The 25,769-nt window shown below is 35.3% G+C and overlaps 1 protein-coding gene across 2 annotated transcripts in view; it reads left to right on the top strand.

The window, feature by feature from the left end:
- The window catches only part of LOC150099379 (uncharacterized), a 148,891-nt gene that overhangs the window by 75,934 nt on the left and 47,188 nt on the right, over positions 1-25,769 (top strand). The window contains exons 3-15 of one of the 2 annotated variants that reach the window (XM_090404456.1): positions 1,199-1,329; positions 6,535-6,661; positions 7,125-7,253; positions 15,340-15,435; positions 15,626-15,762; positions 16,951-17,155; positions 21,118-21,229; positions 21,694-21,848; positions 22,305-22,427; positions 22,616-22,785; positions 24,011-24,161; positions 24,295-24,429; positions 25,227-25,387. In XM_090404456.1, the coding sequence (XP_090260582.1) occupies positions 1,199-1,329; positions 6,535-6,661; positions 7,125-7,253; positions 15,340-15,435; positions 15,626-15,762; positions 16,951-17,155; positions 21,118-21,229; positions 21,694-21,848; positions 22,305-22,427; positions 22,616-22,785; positions 24,011-24,161; positions 24,295-24,429; positions 25,227-25,387 (1,832 nt within the window). Of the gene's footprint in view, positions 1-1,198; positions 1,330-6,534; positions 6,662-7,124; positions 7,254-15,339; positions 15,436-15,625; positions 15,763-16,950; positions 17,156-21,117; positions 21,230-21,693; positions 21,849-22,304; positions 22,428-22,615; positions 22,786-24,010; positions 24,162-24,294; positions 24,430-25,226; positions 25,388-25,769 lie in introns of those variants that run through there. The other variant, XM_090404457.1, reaches the window with a different exon arrangement.

The following is a 25,769-nucleotide window of genomic DNA, read 5'->3' as shown; positions in this document are numbered from 1 at the left end:
AGAATCTGGAATTGTACACCATCTCATCTAGAACCACTTTTGCTGACTGCAGTATTCTGGAATTCGCTAAAAGTAGTGTAAATGGCTCGGTATACATTGTCTCGTAGCACTCTTCATCATCTCGTAATGTCTCGTCATCGTCGCGTTCAGTTTTGTTTTACAGAATCACACAGCAACACCAGTCCATGTTGTTGCTGTGAGGGTTAAGTAGGATCTCAATTCGAGATCCTAATTAATTATTAATTCGATGTTCAACGAATCTATCTAAAACTTCTTTTGCTATCCCAAAAATGTAATTATGCCAGTACAAATATATAGTTACTTGAGAATGCATATCGAGTGTATACAGAACCGCGTATTCTTGGTAATGAATAAGAATATCATAATATGATCATTGATCATTCAGCAACAAAAGTCACATTATGGAATACAAAATGAATTGACAGTAAGTATGTTCTCCCTTTTGTATTTGGAAAAACGATATGGGACTTAATTGGGAAAAGACAGGTTCGAATTCCATCAAGGCTCAAGCAGTTTCTTGGTGTTTTACAGTTTAGGCTGCCAGTTATATATACTCGCTTTGTTCATCTCGGTCTCACGCAGTGAGACCGAGATGGACAAACCGGACTGGAGAACTTAAACAGGGGCGATTTGGCGAGGTAGGAAAGTTATTGTATGCCCATGCTGCGTATTTGCAAATTTGAAGTCCCTTCTTAATTCGATGTTCACACTCATATGATGAATTTAAGTTTCCAAAATGGCTAGCGTTTATTTATTATTATTTTTTAATTTGATGTCTTCTAGAATGACATATATCGACAATCTGATGTAGATTCAATTTTATTATTTATTGCTTTCAAAAAACTGAAACCTTGGATGCCAAAGCTAAAGGAAATGGTTTTCTTTAAGCTTCGGCGTGGAGGAAATTAAAGGGCATCTTCATCGAGTCAGATCCCAGGACTTATTATTTAACTCCATTATTATTCAGTCCAATACAATACGAAGTTATTAAAATAAGTAATAAATTGTCATTTCTGTGTACTGATCATTGAATAAATCAAGATGTATGCCTTTTTTTAAAATTGGGAAGGGAAGGCATCAACCTCCCCCCCCCTTGCATTTGATCCTGCTTATGTTACTTGTATATGGCAAAATGAATCTATATTTGATGATTTTTACTTTATCATTTTGTTTTTAGTTAATAGCAGATGCAGAAACCATCTCAAGACGGATGGAACACAGGGGTGCCTGCGCTTGTGATAACAGTACAGGAGACGGTGCAGGTGTTATGGCTGCTATCCCTCACACTTTTTATTCGAAGATTCTTAGGTAAGTTTAAGATAATTTACTATATTAGACATGCACTTTTTACAATAATTATTTTTTACGTCTTTTAACGAAATGCGTTTCCTTAATTAGAGCGATCAGCAATGTTTGTAATCAATCCATCTCTTGTTCACAGCAATCGGGGGAGGGGGGAAGGGCGGGAGAAAAGGCACTTCACTGAGTTTAATACCAGAAAAACTGTTTGAAGTCATCCTTCCGTTTCTGAAAGGACAGAAAGATATTTCAGTGACCTATTAATGGTTAGCAAACGATACGGAAGTTACGATGTCGAGTTATAGAAAGGATACATGACAAGCAATAGCTGCGGCCTTTTCCACCATTGGTTGAGCGTGGACCTTTTTTTATCTTTTCTGTTCCTCCGAGATCACCGTTCTAAATATCACTAAATACTGCGTATCAAGAAAACATTTTGCCAGTCTGATAAAAACAAGAGCGCTTAATGCAGTATGTCTTGTTTGATTAAAATCAGTTTATTTGTGCCCAAAACTTGCATCCAAAGAGAATGACGTCAAAGAACAAGCCTGCTGTCGGTCTGGCCAGAAAACTGACGTCTGTGTTAGGGAATCGATTCATTTTTATAAATGATGCTGCAGGCTGCGGAACATGCGGTACAAATACGTCGCTGCTGATTTTGCAGAGCAGACTGTCTGTATTATTTAGGATCATTTTACGATTCGAAGGCTGTTTTCAAATTGCCTTACAGATTTCATTTTAAATTCTAGTTAATTTTTATTTTCGTACCGTACTCTTAAATGGAATGGGTTACTTAATCGGTTCTCGAGGCTTTGCTTTGTCATGTAATTCCATAAAAGCAAGTGGTTGTTTATTCAACACGAAGAAAAGAATTATGCGGTTGTTTTCTTTGTGCTGAATCAAAGGGAAGGGAGATCTTTTGAAGTTAGATCGTCGCGCAGGTTGAGATTATTATAAAGCCATGGTTTTAGGATGTAGCCTATAAATATTTATTAAAAACTTCGCGTAGTTTTCCTAATGTGGCCCGCTTTTCATTTTCCTTAGAGAAGATGCATTATTTTAATGTTTTATGTTTCAAAAAAAAGTAGCCAAACGCTACTTGCAATTACGATAACTTCATGTAAGTTTCTGAGGCTGTAACAGTTTTTGCTGTTGCAGCCTCAAAAATAAAACATGTTTGTTTTAGTGAAAAACGTTGTATTCAGTGGGCAATGAATTAAAAAAAAAAAGATGGCAGCATAGTAGCATCTCGAATTTTTCGGTGACGTGCAACATAATGCTAATAAAACATTATTCATTTTGTTTTGCTGGTCATTAAAGCTGGTGAAATTGTCATTACACAGAATTAGATAAATTACGGGCAAGTGTCGTTAAACGACACTTGCCCGTAACTTATTTTTATTTTTATTTTTTATTTTTTCTGTCAAACGTGCCGATTGCCTGTTATTCACTTGCGTGTTAACTACGAACTTCTAGGTAAGAGGGAAATGCATTTGTGGTGTACGGTAATATATTAAGGATAATACCGAGCTCTAATCCAATAAATTATTTGCCTCCGGCTCGCTTAAAGTGACTGACGGTTCTAAGTCAATTATTACCTTCGAGACCAGGAAGGGATTTAATTATTATTCATTGCACGTGGCAATGGGAAAAGAGAGAGCATTGCAAAGCAAAAGAATAACAATCTTAAACATTGGTTAACGCTTTTCAGAAGTAGATTATTTATTTGTAAGTACATATTTGATAATCTTGGCGGTTATTAGGAATAATGGTTGATTGACACAATGGTGCTGATTCTCAGTTTAAAAGCTTTTCTTTCCTTCTCTCTCCTCAGAAAAAGTAATTACATTGTTTTTGTTTTTGTAATCTATTTCGATAAATGTTTTTACCAATATCTGGCTGGAGAGAGAGAGAGAGATTTCCTTTTGTAGAGCAACTAAGAAGAGTCTAGTGTAGTCTGAAGCATCGCATCAAGCAGCAATTTCTCCGAAAGAAGCTCAGAAAATTGAACGTGGTAGACGCACTTTGATGCGCAGCGTGGTTTGGTTTATGGATTTCTTTGGTCTGATATCGTATCTCAGGCTTGTCCGGCTTTATTATGTTTTACTTGATTCGTTGTAATACAATGGTGAAACGTGTATTACTTGAATGCTGTCTCTCGAAAGGCATTCTCTGAATTATAAATATCTTACCGCCGTGATGCCCAAATGGTGTGTCGCACCATTTGGACATCACGGCCGTAAGATATTTTCATAGAGTGAACATCGTGGATGATTTTTTTTTTTTTTAATTTCATTTATGTTAGTCGTATTTTTTGTTATAACACCAATTTGTTGACCCTATTTTAAATATAGCATCTTTTATATTTATACGATATAAAAAAAATCAGTTTTTAAGAAAATAAATTTTATTTTCGCTTTACAGAGAATCTTTTTCAAGAATTAAATTACTGCAAAATATTTTACCAACAACAACAACAAAAAAAAGGCTTTTTGTATATTTTGTTGTATTTTACACCAAAATACAATGAACAATGATTTGAAAAGCTACTTAGGCGATAGTAAATAGACGATGACCTCACAATTTAGTTCATTAAGTATTCTTGGTGGTGGAGTCGAATGTAAACAGGTTCCTTGATGTAACCTTCCTTTCACACAAAAGGAGCTTAGTGGATTTTCTACAGTCCTGTTTATAGTAGTTCTTAGTGAGGAACGTTCCATGGGTCGAATATACCTTCCATATGTTTGGGATTTTTAGACCACCATTATTGTTTAGATTGGGGTGGTTGATAATAATCTCACATGCTTCCTTAAATTTCCGTACATACCATGTTTTAGTGCGATGTAGACAGCTAGTGCTTTTCGAGTGAATTCTGTGTAAGGAATTCAGGGCATGATCAGAAAGGCCAGCTTCATCATAATTATATTTAATGTGTCGTTTATGTTCTTTTTGTCTGATAGGAATTGTGCGTCCTGTTTCTCCTATATGTTGCAAGTACAATAAATCCGGTATACTCCAGGGTGGGCTAGTGGAGGGAGTGGGTCTTTGGATGAGTTGAGTAAGCTTTTTAATTTTGCAGGAGGTTTAAAGGTGGCTTTGAGGTTGTATTTTCGTAATGCTCTGTTTAGTTTGTCTGATGTTCCTTTAATGTAGGGAATGGTTATAGTTTTACTGTAGTCTAGTTTGTCTTTGTTTTTTATTGAGGTTTATAGAGAATTTTGCATATAATTCACAATTGAAATTGAAAAACACAACATACTTCCGTTTCTGGATAAACTTGTCGCGCGTCTCTTCCCTCTGGCAATCTTTCCTTCACTGTTTACCGGAAACCGACACATACGGGACAATATATACACATAAACTCCTACCACCACCTAACACAAAAACTAGGTGTCATCAACAACGCTAAAAAAACAGGGTGCAGACGATCTGTTCCAACGAACAGGCACTTAAAGACGAATTTAAAATGATCTTTAATACTTTCCAAAAAAAAAAAAAAACGGATACAGCCAAAACACTATGATTTGAAAAGCTACTTAGCGATAGTAAATAGACGATGACCTCACAATTTAGTTCATTAAGTATTCTTGGTGGTGGAGTCGAATGTAAACAGGTTCCTTGATGTAACCTTCCTTTCACACAAAAGGAGTTTAGTGGATTTTCTACAGTCCTGTTTATAGTAGTTCTTAGTGAGGAACGTTCCATGGGTCGAATATACCTTCCATATGTTTGGGATTTTTAGACCACCATTATTGTTTAGATTAACAAAATTCTCTATAAAACCTCAATAAAAAACAAAGACAAACCAGACTGTAAAACTATAACCATTCCCTACATTAAAGGAACATCACACAAAATAAACAGAGTACTATGAAAATACAACCTCAAAGCCACCTTTTAAACCTCCTGCAAAATTAAAAAGCTTACTCAACTCATCCAAAGACCCACTTCCTCCACTAGCCCAACCTGGAGTATACCGGATTTATTGTACTTGCAACATATAGGAGAAACAGGACGCTCAGTTCCTATCAGACAAAAAGAACATAAACGACACATTAAATATAATTATGGTGAGCTGGTCTTTCTGATCATGCCCTGAATTCCTTACACAGAATTGACTCGAAAAGCACTAGCTGTTTACATCGCACTAAAACATGGTATGTACGGAAATTTAAGGAAGCATGTGAGATTATTATCAACCACCCCAATCTGAACAATAATGATGGTCTAAAAATCCGAAACATATGGAAGGTATATATATATATATTCGACCCATGGAACGTTCCTCACTAAGAACAACTATAAACAGGACTGTAGAAAATCCAGTATCTTAAAAGCAAAAATAAGAATTATAATATTAAAAATAGGACATCATTGTTTCTGAAAGAAAACCATCTGAAAGAATGTTTATTCCTGTCATCGTAAATAGAATTTAGCTTGATGTATTTTTTTTCCACTAGAGGTCATACCAGGAGAATAACATGTGATCAAATCATTGTTTCTTTAGCTTACAGTTAATAATGTAACTCAGTTTGTCTTGTATATTGATGTATGCTCCAGATGATGATCGTAATGTGAAGATCGAAACGTCGGGATAATAAAAACGTTTTTTTCAACACGGTTGTAAATTCCATAAATTTTTAAAATGAATGCTGATCACCATGTAACTCTAAAAGGAAAGAGCTTAGTGGAGTAAGGCCAGGAAGGCCTGAGAGCCGAGGAATTTATCTTTTTCTTTAGGAGTAGCCATTTTATTTAAAAGCAGCGGCTTGAAGAAGAACTGATTCTTCTTTTTCTGCAGTAGGACTTTTTTTTACTGTTTCTAAATTAGAATTAGATTAGAATAATTTACTGTTTCTAAATTAGAATCAAGACTCGACCGATCAAAAATGATCGGTCGAGTCTTGAAGAAATATACCCTGTATAATGAATTTGTTTGGGGGTAGCATGACACTATAGAAAAATGTTTCAGTCAACAATATTTCCATGAAATGTAATCTACAGACATCATTCAACAAAAGCATTCTCTGTATAGATGTCAGCTTCAAAGATTTCATTTGTTTTTCTCTCTATTCCTTAATTATTTATCACAATTTCATAATAACTGTTTACTAATTTTTAAAACCGTAGTTTTAATTCTTTATTATTATGTTTTAAGACAATTTGTGTAATTTTGAGGGTTAACATCGTTTCTTATTATCTTTCTTTATAAAGAGAAGAACAAGGAATCGTCCTGCCTCCACCAAAACATTACGCCACAGGAATATTTTTTCTGAATAAATCCAGCGCTCATGATTCTGAAGCGAAGTTTGAGGATTTAGCCACCAAGTTAAATTTACAGGTAATAATTGATAAACTGTTAAAATTGCTATAATTAAAGATCTATTTTTGATGTTGTTTTGACAATCTTTTACATTTACAAAATAAATTAGTTATTCTTACGTATTTTTTTCTGATTGCTGTTTTTTGTATTTTGGTTGAGGTCTTTTATTTTGTTTATAAAATGATCGGCGAAATTTTATATAATCTTAAATCTGTCTTGCAGATTCATGGTTATTTATTTTTAGTTACTCTGATATTCATATTTAGGAATTATACAGGAATCATTTTCATAATTCTGCAAATCATCAGTGCATATATTTCATTTATGTACTGCTGTCCACTTCAGATTTAAAAAGTTAACTTATTCTGCAGAGGACAGCATTAATATTTGTCTGCATAAGTCGAATGTTTGTAAAAATATATTTTTAAGCTCTTTGTAATTGACTTCACATGACTGATCTCTGGTTATTTCTTTACAATAGATTATATGCTGGCGAGATGTGCCTGTTGATGATAGTTCTTTGGGTACGGTCGCACGTGATTCCGAACCTTACATGAGGCAAGTCTTTCTAACCGGAAGTGATATGGATGAGGAAAAGCTGAAAAGAGAGGCGAGTTGCTCACTCACGAAAAATTTTAATTTTAAATTTAGATTTTAAAATTTTTTAAATAAATTTTAACAATTTAAAAATCTAAAAAATTTTTCGAATTCTATTTAACAATTTATCAGAATCGTTCCAGTACGATCCATCTCTTCCCTCTCTTTGGCTATTTTCTGTTAGCAGAACTTTTAAGAAACTAGAGTTGTTCAGTCGATAAATAAAAAGTTATGGCTTCCGGTTCCGGACTTATATTCTCAGTTACTTTTCGCAAGATCAATTGGTTGGCACATCTCCAGCCCGTAACTGATCGATACTTTGCGACGCTGCCTTTTAGGTTGTTATCAATGCATTGCGCTTAAGAACGATCACTTAAATCATCCAACCGTGATGGTCACGGACTAGGTGTGGGCCAATTTCGCAACGATCTGCGTAACCTTGTCTCGTTTCAGGAAGGTTGCAAGCAAGCGAAAATTCATACTGAAACATAGGCGGCACCACGCGTCCACGAACTCGAAGCTTTTCCACTTTTCTATCGGAGCTTTTTAAACTAATCATTGTAATTAAAGCGTCGGAGAATTACCACAAACTGCAGGGCTTATATATTGTGTTGACATTAGCTCCTCCCTTAAATGTCAAATTTAAAGGCTATCAGAATCCGATATTAAAAGTAGAATATATAAGGGCTTGCTTCGTTTTTCATGAAAGCAATGCAGTTAAGTCTATTAAGATTTTTTAAAACTTCTTGCCCATTTTACTGCTAAAAACGGACTGTAATAAAAAAAAAAAAAGTGCAGAGAGGTCATAAAGTTGCGGAAATATTCCTGGTCGACTTTCGAATTTTGAAAATGTATATTGTCAGTATTTAAATTGTGATAGGAAAATAATTTTTCCCTAGTAATATTCCTCTCAAAATTGGCAATGAAAATGGAATTTATCATTCGATGCCAGAGATGGTTCAACAAGATAGCCACATACTCAATTACACACTGTCAGTATACTGGAAACTGGAAAGTCATAGCTAGAATCGAGTCTTAAAATTTACGGTGGCGGCAGTAAATGCACCACTGTTTAAATTGAAGAATATCTCATTCAACACAATTCTAAACGAAAGCTTTACTTGATAAGCAAGTAATTACTTGAAGTGGACGATTTCTTTTTTATTACACAATGACCGTTGGTTACTTGATTTGGGAACTCTGCTCTTGTCGAAGTTAGAATTTTTCAAGGCGCTTCTGGATTGCAATAAGCAAAGAGACGGTCTAATACTAGATGATATATCACGTACCACATAAATACGAACATCTCTCATTGGGATTCTAATCCATCATGTGTTTTTTGTAATGCGGAGATTCTATCCATTTGCTAATCAAGCTCTCTGTATTAAGATCAAGTACATATTTGTGAGGGTTTAGCTAGGTTGTTTGGAATCACAGCCGAAACAACTAACGCAATGAGGCCAGTGTACGAGTGTCTGTTAATTGCTTATTCTTCTAGCCGCTTTGAGACAGGATTCAAATCCTGGATCTTTCCAGCCAGTGTACATTGTTGTTACAGACTCATCTACAGAGGCTCCCACATATTTCTGATGTCCCCTTTTTTTGCAACACTTCTTACATTGTTGCAGATTTACGGAACAAATCTTCTATTATTCCTTCCCTCCTCTTTTACTTTGCAGTGTCGAGGATTTTCTACATTTAACCGCTACCGTATCGAGGATAAGGTGGTTAGCTATATGCCTCCTGGTTTGTCCTATGTCTGTAGATGCGTGTGTTCACGGGCCAGTTTGGCTAACTCACCTTTAGTCGAAAGAGACCTGATAAAGGACTGGAATCAAACCCAGGTCTTTAAAACCAAAGGGCTTCGTCTATACTGACTGAGCTACGGAGGTTCTGCCAGAAAAGCTCAGTGAATTAATTGACTGGTGGCCATGTCGAACGCTGAGACATCCGACGCACAAATTGGTGGATAGTATACTTTGAAGAGTTTGGTATAACCAGATGGCTCATTTGAACAGTTATTATATTACTCAGTATCAAAAGGGGGGAATTTAATGATTCCTACTTCGAATAGTTTGGGTGAAAAAAAAAAATCTGCAAATTAACAGTTCAAAAATTTCAAAATTTCAGAAAACACTGTACTACCAGGTAACATTATCTTGACAATTTTGTTCCACGTGGATAGTTCAACAAGCGCCTACTTGTCTTTGACGGAAATATAATCTGAAGCTTGGTTTTTGGCTTTGCTGTTTTAAAGCAATTTTTCAAACTGCAATTAGTTGTCTCAATCCTCTATAGTTTGAATGCAGTATAATCCATAATACTATTTGAACAATTGTTTTGAAAAAACGTCACTCATTGAGATCTCTCTCTCTCGAGATAAGGAATATAGAAGCAGCACGTTTAATATACAGAAGATAACTTATTAAGTTGTATAACAGACCTATTTGCTCTTCATCATGGAAGCGAAAAATATCCGATGTTTGGGAGGAATCGTGTTTTATGCCAATTGGCTACGGATATCCATCATACACGCATACTTCAGATAAATTACGGGTATGTTCCAAAAGTACCATTGACAGACAATAAACATAAAAATAATATTTACGATGTTCTCGCTTAGGATTCAGAAACTGAATGTTTAAATTTTATGGAACTCTGAGAAGGCTTGTATTTTTTTTTATTTTTATTTTTTATTTTATGTACTATACTTAGTAAACAGAATGAGGAAATGGTACGGGATCGGCAATCAAAATCTTTTCTTCGGACAACGTCAGATTCTCAATAGTGGGCTCCTATTCAAAGACGAACGATGATAAAAGGCGGCGCGAAATCAATTGCCAAGTGACGTGACGTTTTTAGCAGCTAAGTCGATCGATTTCTGCGTGAGCGCTTTAACAGATTTGGTGTAGCTTCGCAGGTCATCCGCAGCGCCAGTAGGTGTCGAAGGCAGACACTCTTTTTGTCTGGTCTATGGCGCGTATCAGCTACCGTAGACGACACCTTGTTCCACTTTTGTCTTTATAGACTGTTCAGTTTGTTCATTCAATAATCAAGTATTTTATTTTGTTCGTTACGGTTAATTTACCAGAATCACTTACTTTGCTGCTGATTTTCTAATGGATGGCAATATAGTATTGTCCCGCTACTTTCCAGTTATTTTAATCCCATTCTTCCAAACCTTTTTATAACTAAATAAATTCCTGTAAGTCACGGAATCCGTCCGTGACTTGCAGGATGCAACATCAGAATTCTAGCGGATCAAAGCTTGTCACCACATTCTGAGATCGCATCGTCCTCACGAAATAACTAACGCTGGGATCTTTATTTGATCCCTCCGTCTTTCGCTGTCTCCGAGGTTCAGTCCATTTCCTCAGCGTGCTAGGCGATATTTTCTAAAGTTAAAAACTTCAGTTTCTTGCCGATGAATAAGCATATTCACATTCAACTAAAAATAAATCGACTCTGAATTTGCTCAGGGAGGATGGGGAAAGGACTCAGAAAAAAGGTTCCCCTAACTTGACAAAAAAAATTTTCCCTTTGAGCTCTGAAGATGACTTTTATGTCGAAACGGCTCAAACGAATTTCTCTGAATTTAATTTCTATACTTGCGACAATGCGACAGGTGGGTAGGGGCAAAGAGCTGAGCTACCCATTTGAATGTTCTTCTGAAATATGGGGGGGGGGGGGGGTTCAAATTTCATTGAGCCCATTGCTGCTACTCCAGCTCTGCATTCAGTTTCTTTTCTGTTTTTTTTTCCTCCTCATTTTGATTGTCAAACAATCATTGCATCTCCTTTTTGTATCCCCTTCTTGAGTTCTAAAATTCTCTGATTTTGATTGCAACTTGCGTGTTTTACAAATAAACTTTGTTATTCATTCGTATTCTTTTAGGGTTCTCTAAATAATTTTCATGGTGCTATATCAGTTGAAGAAAGACCTTGCTCCGATGCTTCATCGACTAAAGGAAATTTTTTCGGGATTTTTGACAAAAAAAAAAAAAATCGCAGACACAAAACATAGAAATAATACTAGTTAGGATTATGAACACGAGATGGTGATCGGTTGCTGCATTTTTATCAATTTCACGTTTGTCACTTCATTTCGCACAAATTACACTCAAGCTACGGATGCTAAAACTGTAAAGTCTGCGGATTTCCAAAAAATGCGGACAAAAAAAAAAAAAGCTCAGAATAGATTTATTTGATATTTCTTTTTAATAAAAGTTTTACAAATTTTTCGTTTAATGTTTTCCCCCCTCCCCTCATTTTCAAGACTAGTGTGTGAAATTGCAAAGTATATAATACTCTGCAATTTGAAATATTCGAAAATTGCTATTCCTTTAATTCATGTTTGACAACTATAATAATTGTAACAGTATCTCAGTAAAGGAGATTACTTAATTACGATTTCGTACAAATTAACCCGAAGATTGTTCCTTGAGAAGTGCATTTGATGATTTGACAATCTGAATTCTGTTTAAACTGTGATAAGTTAAAACAGCTTGAATAGAAACAATTCGTAAGATCTCTCTCTTCTTTTGGCAAACCATAAAATTTTCAGACTAAAGTTTTTATGTTGCTGTGTTAAAAAAAAAAAATTGAACATCAAGGAAGATTGCATTCTGGCTAATAAAACGAATATTTACGGAAATGGTTTTTCTCAGAAGCATGCCCAAGGACATCTGTTATTGTCAATTAAAATGCTTGGAATCAATATGTCTGTCCTATAAGCTTTTAAGGTAATACATATCTAAGGTTTCTAAATATAAAACCCGAAACGCATAGTAGAAAGCATATGCGAAAAGTCCGTGGTTCATTTATGCCTTCTTCAAAAAACGTCCTCGCTTTTCATCCAGTCCACGGAAATAAAATTAAACAATGTAGTTTTAGAATAAAATAAAAACACGCAGTAAAGTGATTCTCTGGTTTAAAAATCGAGGGAAAACGTGATTAGTTAAGCTTGCCACGAATTAGCAATTTTTTTTTTCTCTACTCAGAAAAAAATTCGTGAATTATTTTCGAAATAACAAAATGATAGAATCATACATCGTAACTAAAACAAATATGGAATAATCAAGAACCAGCTGCAAATCACTTATCTGATTCATTCAGTATCATGATAGTCAAAAATAGGGCCGTTGTTGGTATATGTACTGTAAACATAAAAATTATTTCGTAATTTTGTCATTAAAATGCTTCGATTAAAACCGGTCGAAATTTTTGTGGGTCGAAATCCTAACAACAAATTTCATTAAATTCCGATCCAGACAGAGAGGAATTATTATTATAATTTTGAGCATTTTCTGAATTTTTCAGCAAAAGTAGTCCACTTGTAACCAAAATTAAATGAAAAAAAAAATTTACGGTACCTTTTGTTAGATTTTTCCACCGCCAAGGGTCAGAATTGAAAACTACGATCGCTCGTCAAATTTTTGTAAGTATATTCCAGATAACAGAATTCCGATGAATTTCGTTTAGTCAAAAAATCAAATCACTTCATCCAGTTAAAAAAAAAAATATGCGAAATCGAAACCAGTCCATGTTACAAACCCTTCCATGTGGTTGTTTGTTTTAAATGTACTTAAATATCTCCAGCGTTATTCGTTTTGCGTATAAATGAAGTTAATAATTGCTTTTAAATGTTTGACTATTTTATTTAAATACGACGCTTGTCTTCCTTTCCTATTTATCGATTTAACTAATTAAGTATGGATAAACCATTTAATATGATTGTCTAAATTTCGATAATCATGTGCAACCATATTTTTCTGGTTTAAACAGTACACTGAAAAGAGAACTAAAAGAAAACAAACGAGAACAAAATACAAGAAAAGCACGTGATATTATCCTGATCTTATTTGACTCAGATATATGTACTATGCATGACTGTTCTAGAAACATTGCAACCTAATTTAACACTCTGTGATTGCCAAAAGTGATTTCCGTTCTTAATCTTTCCTGATTGATTAGAAAGCATGAATCATATCGTGGTCATAACCATTCGGTAAAAATTCCATTATTAAAAAATAAATGAGGAAGTATTTTGCTGAATAACGGTTCCGCCTTTGTTTTCACGTTCTTTTAGTCTTAGTACCCACAGTGCATGCAGTTATGGCGAAATTCATATTTTGTGTTATGTGCTGAAAAATAAGAATTTTATGGAAATTTCAAACACGAAATTGCTGACAAAACAAGGAAATCACTAATGATTTTCGGATGGATTGGAAGGAAGAAAAAAAAAGACCTCAAGTATTAATATTTTTTTATGCAACTTGTAATTTCAAAGGTTAGTTCGTGAAGGAGAGATCCTCCGTGGATTGAGGAATCCATATTTAACGATCAAAGCGTTGTAATTTGGTGATACCTGATTATTTCTTACGTCATCGGATTTGACCAAACTTAATTTTATAACTAAAAGGGTTGATCCGACATAATCATAGTATCATACGTTTAGGTATCTAATCATAAAGTGACATAAACAGCCTTTTTTTTCATTTAGTAATGAAATGAAAAATAAATCCTTTTTTTTTTAATGAGCTACATACATAGATCGTCTGTATGTTAATTAAGCAGGTCTTTGACACTTCATTCCCGCCTCTGTGGTGCCCTCCGCAACAACGGCACTCTTTGGATTGAAAAAACCTACGTTCAGTTCCGCTGTATTATTATGCAAGGGACGTATTAGGGAGTTTTTGAACGAAAGGTGAGTTACTAGTCTCATACGGAGACAAGGACTCGTAGGATTTCTTCCCTATTGCAAAAAAAAAAAAAAAATTCTAGTTTTTCATTTCGCCAAATAATAAACCGACTGAGTACACTGGCAATTTACAACTATAATAAACACACTTAGCTTTAAAACTTTATTTGTTTTCGCATAATTGGCAAGCTATTAATACCCCCCTCTTGTTTCTTTGGCACTATAGTGAACACTTTAGCGCCCCCCCCCCCAAAAAAAAACACTATAGTGCGTTGCTCCACCGAATCAGCCACTACTGTTCCTCCACTTTTATTTAATAAGAATGCGAGAAGCCACTGGTCAACATCCATACACAATTCAACTCCAAACATATGTTGTTGTTTTATTTCCAATGAATACAACCCTCATCTTTTCAAGGAACATGTTAATAGATTCCTTTACCACTTCTGCCCACACGCATGACACCGTTATGTTATAGGTTTTCTGACTTCTCGTGTGTGTGTGTGTGGTTAATATAAAAAAATGTTTAAGTGCATTTTCATGGAATTTTTAGAGGTGAATTTATCGTTGTTTTGCAAGAATTATATAAAACTCTCCAGCTACTTTACGATATTTTAAGAGATCTAGTGAATGGTTGTACTGGTCTCTAAAGCAGGTTTACGGGATTATCTAACCTTAACTTCGTCCATGATACTAAAACATATGGTAAATTTATAACCTTGCGTGTGTGGGATTCACATAAAATTCCATTCGGCAAATGTATAATTATTAGTGTCTGTTTGAATGATTGACCAATGGAAATGATCAGATTGAAACCAAATATTGAACCAAGTGGACATATTCTAGTGTTCATCTTAAATATCAAAGTTTATTAAATTCCATCCAGCCAGATCAGAGTTATTGCTCTGGGTATCAAAAGATTTTGAGCCATCTGGTTCTTACAAATAATCACCGGTCTCATATAAAGGTGGTAGGATTTCTCTCCCGGAATCTCTGGTTTTTCATTCCGTAAAACAGAAAACCGGTCAAAAGAACACACGCAATTTATAGACATAACACATTGGCCTCATACTCTTAGTTGCTTCTGCCACAAATCCAAAGAAACTGACGCCAACCAATACAAATAAACCGATTGAAACAAAACTTGGGTTGATTTGATGGTCTATTCTAAATACTTAGTTTCAATAAAATTCTCCACCCAAAGTTCAGGAATGACTTGCGTACAGATGGATGAACCAAACGATGTGGTCCATCCAGTGTTAGTCATCACTCGATGGACCACATGACTTCAGATGGTCTTTGTATATCGCTTATCTTCGTTAACAGGAATAATAAGTGACTGAATTTGTGCTGATAAACTCATGTCAATTATAAATATTGGTGTTTTGTTTGTTTTTCAGATATTCGTTTTACGTAAGTTGGCCACCCATCAAATTCCGTCCTCCACAGTTCGGTTTTACATTTGCAGCTTATCTACTGAGACAGTTGTATATAAGGTTAGTTAGTTCTTTCTTTCTTTCGTTTTTTTAAGACTTGAGATAATTCAGTTTTGAAATTCAAGTACTTGTGTATTGTAATTACTTTTCGATGTGTGAAGATATTATGTATGTACTCTTTTAAACTGTACAACCGATAACGGAAACAAATTTTCCTAATCGATCTTGAGTATTATTTATTTCATTTTAGGGACAACTGACATGTACTCAATTATGGACTTACTTCAAGGATCTCCAGCAGTCTGACTTCGAGACGTATTTAGCTCTCGTACATGCTCGATTCTCTACCAATACATTCCCAAGTTGGGAAAGGGCACATCCCTTAAGGTACTTTTGTTTATAGTAATCAATACACGTTGTGCAGTTTTTCTGTTTTTTTTTTTTAATTAAAAGTATTATGTTTCATGAATCATTCATACATCTCCCATAACCTCAAGCCTACGAAGATGCTAAGTTTGTCTACTTGGATTGCTACAGCCTCCGCGCTGTTTGATAATTTTACATGTTAAGGCAATAAAATCTAATATGTTAGGCTAATGAGTTACCATAATTATATTCGAACGCAAAGCTCTCTTGAATTCGGAACTGATGGAATCTTTCTCCAATTTCATCCGAAACCTTGTTACCCATTTCATTTGGAAATTCTTAATACAACAGTTTGCGATGTTTTGAATTATTTATTTCAGTTGGAAAATCAACAGTGATTCAGGCTCTAGAAACAATCAGATCGAACAAGAATCTAACAATACAAATCGACATATGGATACATCAGGACTAATTTTTCTGTAAAAATACGGAAGTGAAAGCCCAAGCAATATAATTGATCATAAGAGTTTGTCATTTTTTAAGAACGTATAAGAGGTTGAAGAAATGTATCATAACACATGTTTTTGAGTGTATTGAGGATTATATCCCTTTTGTAAATATAACGTGAGGAAAAACTGTTTCGCAAGACAGAGGTAAGGGGAATGAAAGAGGAAGAAGCGGTTGACATGGAACTTGACTAGCAGCATAGCCTGCGTTTTTAAAGGGCTTATAAGAAAATGTAGGAATGTTTACGACGATGCCCATGTGGGTTATGTTTACTTTTTTAAATATATATATAAACTCTATTCTGGTCGCCATCTAGAGGAATTTTCGGCCGGTTTTTGAATTAGTCGATTTGCAAATAATGTTTACCCTCTCGGGTTTTTAACCTCGCAGCTCAAAACCATTGAACTCACAGTTTCAGATATAACATTTACTTGTTAAGATTTAGGACTACGAGATAGTGCCATTGTCCACCGTAATCTGTTCCTTCAGAGGTTTGATTTATTGATAGCCTCGAGTTCAACTGTTAGTAATGGATGAAGACCGGCTGTCACGATTCAAAATGTTAATTATGCTTAAAAGAGCTCAGCCTACCTCCTGCAGAAAAAAATGAGGATTTATTTATTTTTATCAGAATTATTTTTAAGTATATACTTTGTGATGAATGATACATAACGTTTTTTATTTATTTTTTCATGGTTGTAGAATACTGGCTCACAATGGAGAGATTAACACTCTTAGAGGAAACGTTAACCTTATGAGAGCTCGAGAAGGTGTGATGTACAGTCATCTCTTTGGGGAAGATCTGAAGAAGCTCTATCCTGTGGTAGAGCCCAACTTGTCAGATTCAGGCTGCGTTGATAATGTCCTGGAATTTTTGATGATGGCCGGACAGCGGACTCTTCCCGAGGTAATTTTAGTAAATGTTAATTCCTTATTCTTGGCAGCTAATATTAAATTTCTTTTTCATAGGCTTCACGTAATAAAATGGGAACACGAAACTTATTCGTATTGTATCCGCTGATGTCTTAACAATTAGCCATTATTTAACCAGTAAAGTGTCTTACGGGTCTTAATATTACTACTGTAAAAGGATCGCATAAGTGAATAATTTCGTGTATGTTCATGAAATAATTTGGAATATGCAAGTCAATGATTTTTCATGTAATAATTTTTATTAAGTAGTTATACTGCAACATTTGAAATATATAATTAAGATATCACATGCATAGCTCACTCTAATATTGTCTATTTCTTGCTATTTTCTTTATTCCCTTCCAGTTCAAAATACATGTAATTGAAAGTTTCCATGGATTCTGCATGTTCTTTCCTCCATTTCAGTCCTATAATACACTTACGCCCATCAATCGAAATCCTTGTCCACATGTATTAGTGCAAGGTGGACTCGAATGCACAACGTTTCAAAACGATGACGAACATCGGAGCATTAGGGAGCGACCTACGTGATAACGCTTTAAAAAGCTGCTATTAGACATTGTTGGAAATTCGTACTCTATTTCTGACATATCTTAGCACAGTCTTTTTGAACGGGTGTAGCACATTTGTTTAAATAGGTAGATTATTCAAGGTCAATTTGGTCATTTATTTATATTTTTATTTTTATGTTGGGCATTGCAGCGTTTTACAAACTTTTCCTACGACGGAACACATCACAAATCCTGAAATTTTCACTGAACACCTTGGTTATTTTATAATATATTAATTAATAATCAATTGTTAAATTAGCTGATTTTTATTATTTATTAATAATTGATAATTAATTAATAATTAATTAAACATCAATTAAACATAATCATTAAATTAATTTGTGCTGATTTTCATCGACATATCCCATTCTGATCACCAAAAATTTATAATATTATTATAAGTACTTACGAGTGAATGCAGACTTTTTCTCCTGTGTGCTGGGAGCTTTCCCCTTCTTTTGTACATCCTGGAGATCGCTTTGTAGGCTGGTGGTGGATGACTCACTATCTGTTGCATCACAAACACCTTATAAGAGATTTCTTAATACCAAAATTAAACAAAGTCCCTTGTCCCTTATTCATATTAAAATTTAAATCTGCAGGCCTATTACTTTCAAAAAAATCACGGCACTACCGTTTCGAAACTTTCACCCTACAATACGAACTTGCGAAGAAAGTATTCAGTATTACTAGATTTGAGAACCGGATATAGACTACCTTGATCTTCAATTTTAGTGGAAAAAGTTTCTTTATACCTCCTTGTTGATTGGTCACTAACATTTGCAACACAGATGCGATTTCTTTCAGTTTTGAGAACAGAGAATACGCCGCCTATTCTTGTAATCGGCTTGCAGACAATTTTTATGATCGGTCATAAACAGCGGTATTCTCTTTCCCGATTGTTGAAAGAGAAAATTAATGATAATTCATGAATATTTCCATGTTTAAAAATATGCCACTTGGTCACTGACATTTGCTGCACAGATGTCATTTCCTTCAGTTTTGAGAACAGAGGATACGCAGCCCATTGTTATAATCCACTTGCGTGCAATTTTTATGACCGGTCATAAGCAGCGGTATTCCTTTTTCCAAATGTTGAAAGGTTTCGATGTGTGAAAATTAACGATACACAGATGTTATTAGGCGTTCTGGGTCTGAGCTTTTCGGCATATTCGCGAATATTATTCTCCTCAGAATATTTCCACTATAAAATATTTATTCATGAAAAATGCTTAGAAAACTAAAATGACAAATTCCAGGAAAACTTCTTACTGAAAACAGTTATTCACCTTCTGCGGAACACAGTTTGGGAAACCTTACATTAGAGGTTGGTTGATGAACCTATAGTACGTTAGTACCTTATACGGGTTGGGAAAAGAGAAACTTGTTGACATTCGATTTGAAAGCCTGCATATTGTATTCTTTGAGAAAGACGTCAGGGTGAAGACTCTTCCACAGTACAGCAGTAGCAGGGATGGAGGAGGAGGGAAAAGAAACTTGTTGTGTGGGTTTCAAGGTGTACTGTGAAAGGATGTTGGGCGGCAGCCGCACGTGTTCCAATGGGCTTAGTACAGAGTGGGGAAATTATTGATGCTGTTTCAGATGAACATTTTCCCTGGAAATATTTATAGAATATACAAATTGCGGAGACCAAACGTCTATATGAAAGTGAGGGGAGTGAGTTGGTAAAAGATGGATCATTAATAAGTCTGATTGCTCTCCTTTGTATTGAGTCAAGCATTTTGAGGGAGCTTTTGGGAGCCCACTCCAAATGTAAGAGCAGTATTCGATAGCTGGGCGGATTTGTGATTTGTATAGTGTTAACAGCTATTTAGAGGTGAGGTAACGTCTTAAGCGAAAGAGAAATCCTAGTTTTTTTTGAAGCTGGGGATGCAATGGTTGTGATGTGTTTATGCCTGGAGAGGCCTGAAGTCAGGGTGATTCCAAGATGAGAAATCTCATCTTGTCTGGGAATTTGAGTGTTATCAAAAATAATAATGGGGAAAAATGGTTCTTTTTTGTGAGAAATAAGACAGAACTATGTTTTACTCGAATTGAAGTCGATGAGGTTGTCGAGCCCCATTGGAGGATGGCTTGGTGGCCGGAATTAAGCGAAGCTGTGATTGATGTTCTGTGGGTTGAAGTAAGTTGTGTAGAGTAGGGTTTGTCAAATGAAAGGGAGGAGTCCAATGTGCTGTCACCTGCAAAACTGTGGATTGGGCTGGAGGTCAACTGAAGTAGGTCGTTGATATACAGAAGGAAGAGGGTCGGTGAGAGAACTGAACCTTGTGGGACTCCAGCGTTAGTTGGATGATGAGAAGATAAGGAACCGCCTACCATCACAGATAGTGTGCGTCCAAGCAGAAAGCTGACAATCCATCTGTAGAATTCCTGAGTTGGATTGCCAGCTTGATATCTCTAAAGCCTTTGACCGAGTCTGGCATAAAGGCTTAAGAGATATCAAGTACATCCACTTGGGATTCGCCAAATTTCTCCATGGCATTTGTCCAGAGATGGGTGATATATGAGAGCATATCGCCTGTTGATCGGCATCGATGGAATCCGTACTGGTAGTCGCTTAATAGCTGGGTACCTTCAAGGTAGAATAGAATTCAATTCGAATAGCAAGAAAGTTACGTGGGCCTACTGTCTTGGGTAAGTTGATCCTACATAACACAAGTCGAAAAGAGTTTTATATAAATCCCGCTCGCTGAAGATTGTAAACCTATCGTACGTTAGTACAGTGATTGAGGAAGGGTTAAATAATCTGGATCAAATATAAAACTTTTTGAGCCACTTCAAGACATGCAATAAACTGGGCAATAGTCTCACATCGGCAGATGAAGATCATCTACCACCTAAAGACATTCATGTCATAGCGAGTGTACTCAGTATTCAGGCATAGAAAATATTAAGAAAGGGAAGTATATTGGCTCTTAGAATCTTTTGTGGCTATATGTCCTAACGGGGGGGGGTAAATAAAACACTCAAACCAAAGGCACTTTGCCACATCTCTGAATTGAACAAACGTATGCTAATAGCCTCTATTCCTTGATCGAGTTCTACTTTCAGCCTGAATTCAAATAGAAATTCCTTTTCATAACAAACTGTATTACACACTGAAGAAAACGAGCATTTTAATTTTTTTTTTGCATCAGATTTAATTAACAAAAAATAATCATTTTTGGTTAGTTCTTTCAGAACATATACGTATACACTGGGATATTGCAGTATAATAATCTGTTTATTAAGTTGTATGCACTCTCACGGTTATAAATATATTTTTTTTTTCACACAGTCAAGTCGTACGTAGTTATACGAGCAGATTTTATGCGATAAATGTTTATGCTCTGTAATAATAATATTATTAATTGGTTACTTGTAGGCAATAATGACCATGGTTCCTGAAGCGTGGCAGAATGATGACCAGATGCACGTAGACAAGAAGCATTTTTATCAGTGGAGTGGTTGCGCTATGGAACCATGGGATGGACCCGGTAAGTACTCACCAACTCACATTTTCTTTCATACTATTAATGATAATTATAACCAGAATATATGTGCGCGTGTGTTTTCTTTCATATTAAACAGGGTCTTTATAAGGTAACTGAATCTGGAACTTTTGTCCTCGAACACAAAGTGGTACAGAACTCTTCCCTTCTCAAGATATGACGTCTGAAGTTTCTCTTACAAGATCCCGTATGGAACGTCGGTGTTTGATCTCAATCCTGGACCACTTTCCGAACAGAAACGTTTTCTGTACCACACTCCGAGTTCAACGTCATTACAATAGGAATGCACATGGGAATTCTGAAAAAAAAAAAAAAATTAGGAATTGTGTTCCAGGAAAATTCCCAGTTCTTTTATAACGACCCGTGTTATTTGAATATCTTTAATTTTCTCAATTTCCCCTGAAGATCAACCTATATCGAGGGATAATAGGTGTTATTTCTATTTGTAGCACTCCTGACTTTTAGTGACGGGCGACATATTGGAGCCATTCTAGATCGGAATGGACTTCGGCCCTCCCGATACTATCTGACAAGTGATAACTATGTAATAATGGCCAGTGAAGTTGGAGTTCTAGATATTCCGTATGAGAAAATAGTGCAAAAGGTAAACTAACTTTATTCTGCTTTGAACATTTTTATTTAATACAAAAGGCCAGCCTAGAGAAGTATATGAAGAAATGTGTTGGCCTATTCGGCATCTGAGGACGAGATTTTTACATCTTAGATCGACCACTTGTCAAGGTTTCCATAACCTGAAGATCATATTTTTTTATCCCTCAGATCTACGATGTCAAGATTTCCATGATATCATTTTTGCTTGTGGCCAACCATTCTAGATTTGAGTATTAAGCAAGTAGAAGTGTGTGAGCTGTTTGCAAAGTAAATTGACAATTTATTTTGCCAAGCGACTACCCAAGGATGGCTTCTTTGTTGTTGGATTAATTTCTTACAAGTTTGGAGTTTATAGTGTGTCTTCTGTTGTTTTTGTTACCATTATAATAAGCTGACAATTTAAAAAAAAAACTATAACTTTTAAAATATTGAAGGTTTTGCATTACAGGGCCGCCTCCGTCCGGGTAGAATGCTGCTGGTGGATACTAAAGAAAAGATTCTAACAAGTGATGAAGAATTGAAGCTCAGCATTGCTCGCCAGCGCCCTCTTGCGGAGTGGTTGACAGAACTGGTAGGTTTTTATTATTCAAATAGTTTAGTTTCTTTTAGTATATTTTATAAATTCATTTTACCAAGTATAATAGTTGCAAATATTTTTATATCACAAATTCTCCATTTTTATCGTTCAAATAATGATATATGATTTTTGCTAAAATAGTTTTATACAATATTAATCATATTTGCTTCCAACTTTTTCAGATCACACTTAAAGATTTGCATGCCGCTCATTGTCCAAAACCTTCTAAAACCAAGAAGAGCAAACTTATTAGCGGACAGCATCCTAGTATAGTGGACGACAGAAGATTGGCGCTGTTTGGATACAGCACGGAAACAATCAACTTACTGGTGCTACCGATGGTTAAGACCAAGTAAGTACAATGTACTCTATGCTGTCCTTTAACCGAATGTGCAAATTTTTAACTATATGAAGACTTAATGATTCACTTGTGAAATGATCATAGAGACAGTTAAAAAAAAACGAATTTAAGAAGTAATTGAATAAAGAACATTAAATCTGTAAAGTGTAAGGGGAAAAAAGAGGGGGGGGAAACGCATGTTAAAAAAAAGATATAGACGGATCTTATTTGCATAATTCAGAGTTTTTCTTCTCGGGAAGACAAACTATCCGATTAGCAAAGAATATTGATGGATATCCCCATTTGTATGCTAACATTTTGCGATCTCAAGCTAGCATTGTCTAACCCAGTGACTCCCAGACTTTTTACTATGGCGGAATCCCTAATATTTTATGAAATATTTTTCCATATGTATGAACATATATATGTTCACAATAATATATATATATATATATATATTTCTCTACGCTCCCAAAACTTCGCTCCATACTTAGTAAACCTAAAGAGAAACATCTTCCTACTCAGTTTCCAGGAGTCTACAAGATTTTATATGATTGTGGAAAGCCATACTACGGCCAGACTGCTAAATCCATCCTTTTACGTATGGAAGAACACCGTAGAGATATCTCCTACAACAGGAATGGATCCAGCGCTCTCTGTAGCCACGTTCTTTTCTCTGTTAACTCAGATGAAGGCCGCCAACACATTGTGGACTGGACACAAACTTCTAATATCCATGTGTGCTATGATGAACTTGAAAGAAAAATTGTCGAATCTAGAGAAATTGCCTTAGATGCTTCCCATATCAACAACAGCCTCAAAAAGTTTCAATCTATCTGACACACACATTGTCTCTGTTCAATACTGGCGCACTCGTGACAGCACGTAGTCAACTTTTATTTGGAACTCAAGCTCGCATTACTGTTTTCAAAATGTACAAAAAAAAACATGTACAAAAAATGTACAAAAAAACAGCACTAGTACAAAAGACTACTGTCTTTTGTACTAGTACTGTTAATGCAATTTTTAAGTCTGTTATTTTTTGTATATTTCTTTGATTGTGATATCTGAAGAAGTTGATCCATTCAACGAAACTAGTAGTATCTTTTTTAAATAAACCATGTCACCTCTTTATCTCTCGGTATTTTGAACTAATTAATATATATATATATATATATATATATATATATATATGCGGAATTCATTTTGAACATAAAATCTTATCTATTTTACCAAGGAAAGAAGCCCTGGGATCCATGGGAAACGATGCTCCATTAGCCTGCCTCTCTCAGTACCAGCCACTTATCTACGATTACTTCAAGCAACTTTTTGCTCAAGTGACGAATCCACCCATCGATCCTTTCCGAGAACGAATTGTCATGTCACTTGTAAGTGTATCATTTGTTTTAAAGGATACTCTAGTATAATTTTATGTTAGTAATCATGAAACATTAAGTCAGATGTACTAGTTAACAGATTCGCTTCTACTCTAACATATTTTCCATCCGTTTTTTCCTGCAGGCCTGTCCAGTTGGTCCCGAGGCAAACATTCTTGAGCCCAGTCCAGCCCAGTGTCGTCGTCTATGGCTCGAACAGCCGATTCTATCTTTAAAGGACATTGACGTTATTAAGAATACAAGTGTTAAAGGATGGAAGGTGAGTTTATCTATTTACTATTTTACGTACGACTTACACTTTACCCTAACATATAGGTACACACGACAGCATATAGATACGACATATGTTAAAAAGCAGAGTTATATTTTGTTTGGTTGGTTTGTATTAGGACCGGATCAACTAAGACTGACCATCAGTGTTTTATGTCCGTTAGTTGCATGTGTTATCCAGCCGATTTTCCTGTTTTTCCGCAGAAAAACCGGATCTCTTTACCTCCTTTAGAGCCCCGCTTTAGAGATTGCTGAATGCAAAGTAGACCGGCCAAACACAAGCGATTAATACACTGGCTCATATCTTTAGTTGCTTCAGTCGTAATATGTAATTCAGTTTAACCCGGTTTGAAAATAAATCCACCGAGCCAATTAAAGTGAATATTTTGAATGGAATATTAATTCGTTCGCCATTTGAGAGATAATATGGACGTAAGTAATGTGGGAGTGCGCGAACACACAGGAGAAAGAGTGTTATTGCAGTTCTCCGAAATAAAATCTTCCGTAGGAAATAAATAATAATTATTGCAAAGCAATTATTTTCTTTTTCCTTGATTTATCATCCGTATAGATCATATATCGATTTTCTCGTTGACTTTGGATTATAAATTTACAAAGTTTCTACTCTTTCAGAAAGTACGGAAAATATTTAGTATTCATGAATATTGATTTAATTCAATATTTTAAATTAACTGAAGTGTTTTGTATTAATATTTTTATGAAATAATTCACCAGTGATATAAATTATTAGATAAGTTTTTTCTTTTTTTTTTTTTTTTTTTTTAGACGAAAGTGATTAACATCGTTTATCCAGACCACGAGGATGGGGATGGTCTTTTGCCTGCACTGGACCGGATCTGCAATGACGCATGTCGTGCTGCAATGGATGGTTACAATTTAGTGGTGCTGTCTGATAAAAGAGCAGACCGAAACTACATTCCTGTCAGGTAAATATTACATCGTTTTCGAAGATGTATAATACTTTGAAAAAGCAGCGCTTCGCTACAAACCCAATGAAACTTGGAGCGGAGACGCCGTCTACTCGACAGTCAGGACGGCATTTAATTAAATTATCCAGATGTTGGGAGTCATGCCCACATCTCTGTAAAACAGGTACCAAACATGGTACCTGTTTTACGCAGAAGTTTGTGCGTTTAGGTTAATAATGATTTTATGTAATTTTCTTATGGTAGAAATTGCACTCGGGTTTCTTTAGTATGAATATAATAGCAGTTGTTTATTTTACTTTTAAAATTTTTTTCACAGAGTTATGTTTAAATTGCAGTTTTGGGGGCGGAGGATCAGTTATTTCTGCATTTGGACACACAA

The sequence above is a fragment of the Typopeltis vanoorti genome, chromosome 14 (assembly GCF_054136105.1).
Source record: "Typopeltis vanoorti isolate ZY-2024b chromosome 14, IOZ_Tvanoo_1.0, whole genome shotgun sequence".
In the NCBI taxonomy this organism is placed as follows: Eukaryota; Metazoa; Arthropoda; class Arachnida; order Uropygi; family Thelyphonidae; genus Typopeltis; species Typopeltis vanoorti.
Note: the sequence above shows the minus strand (reverse complement) of the source record. Positions and strands in the feature narration are given on the sequence as shown.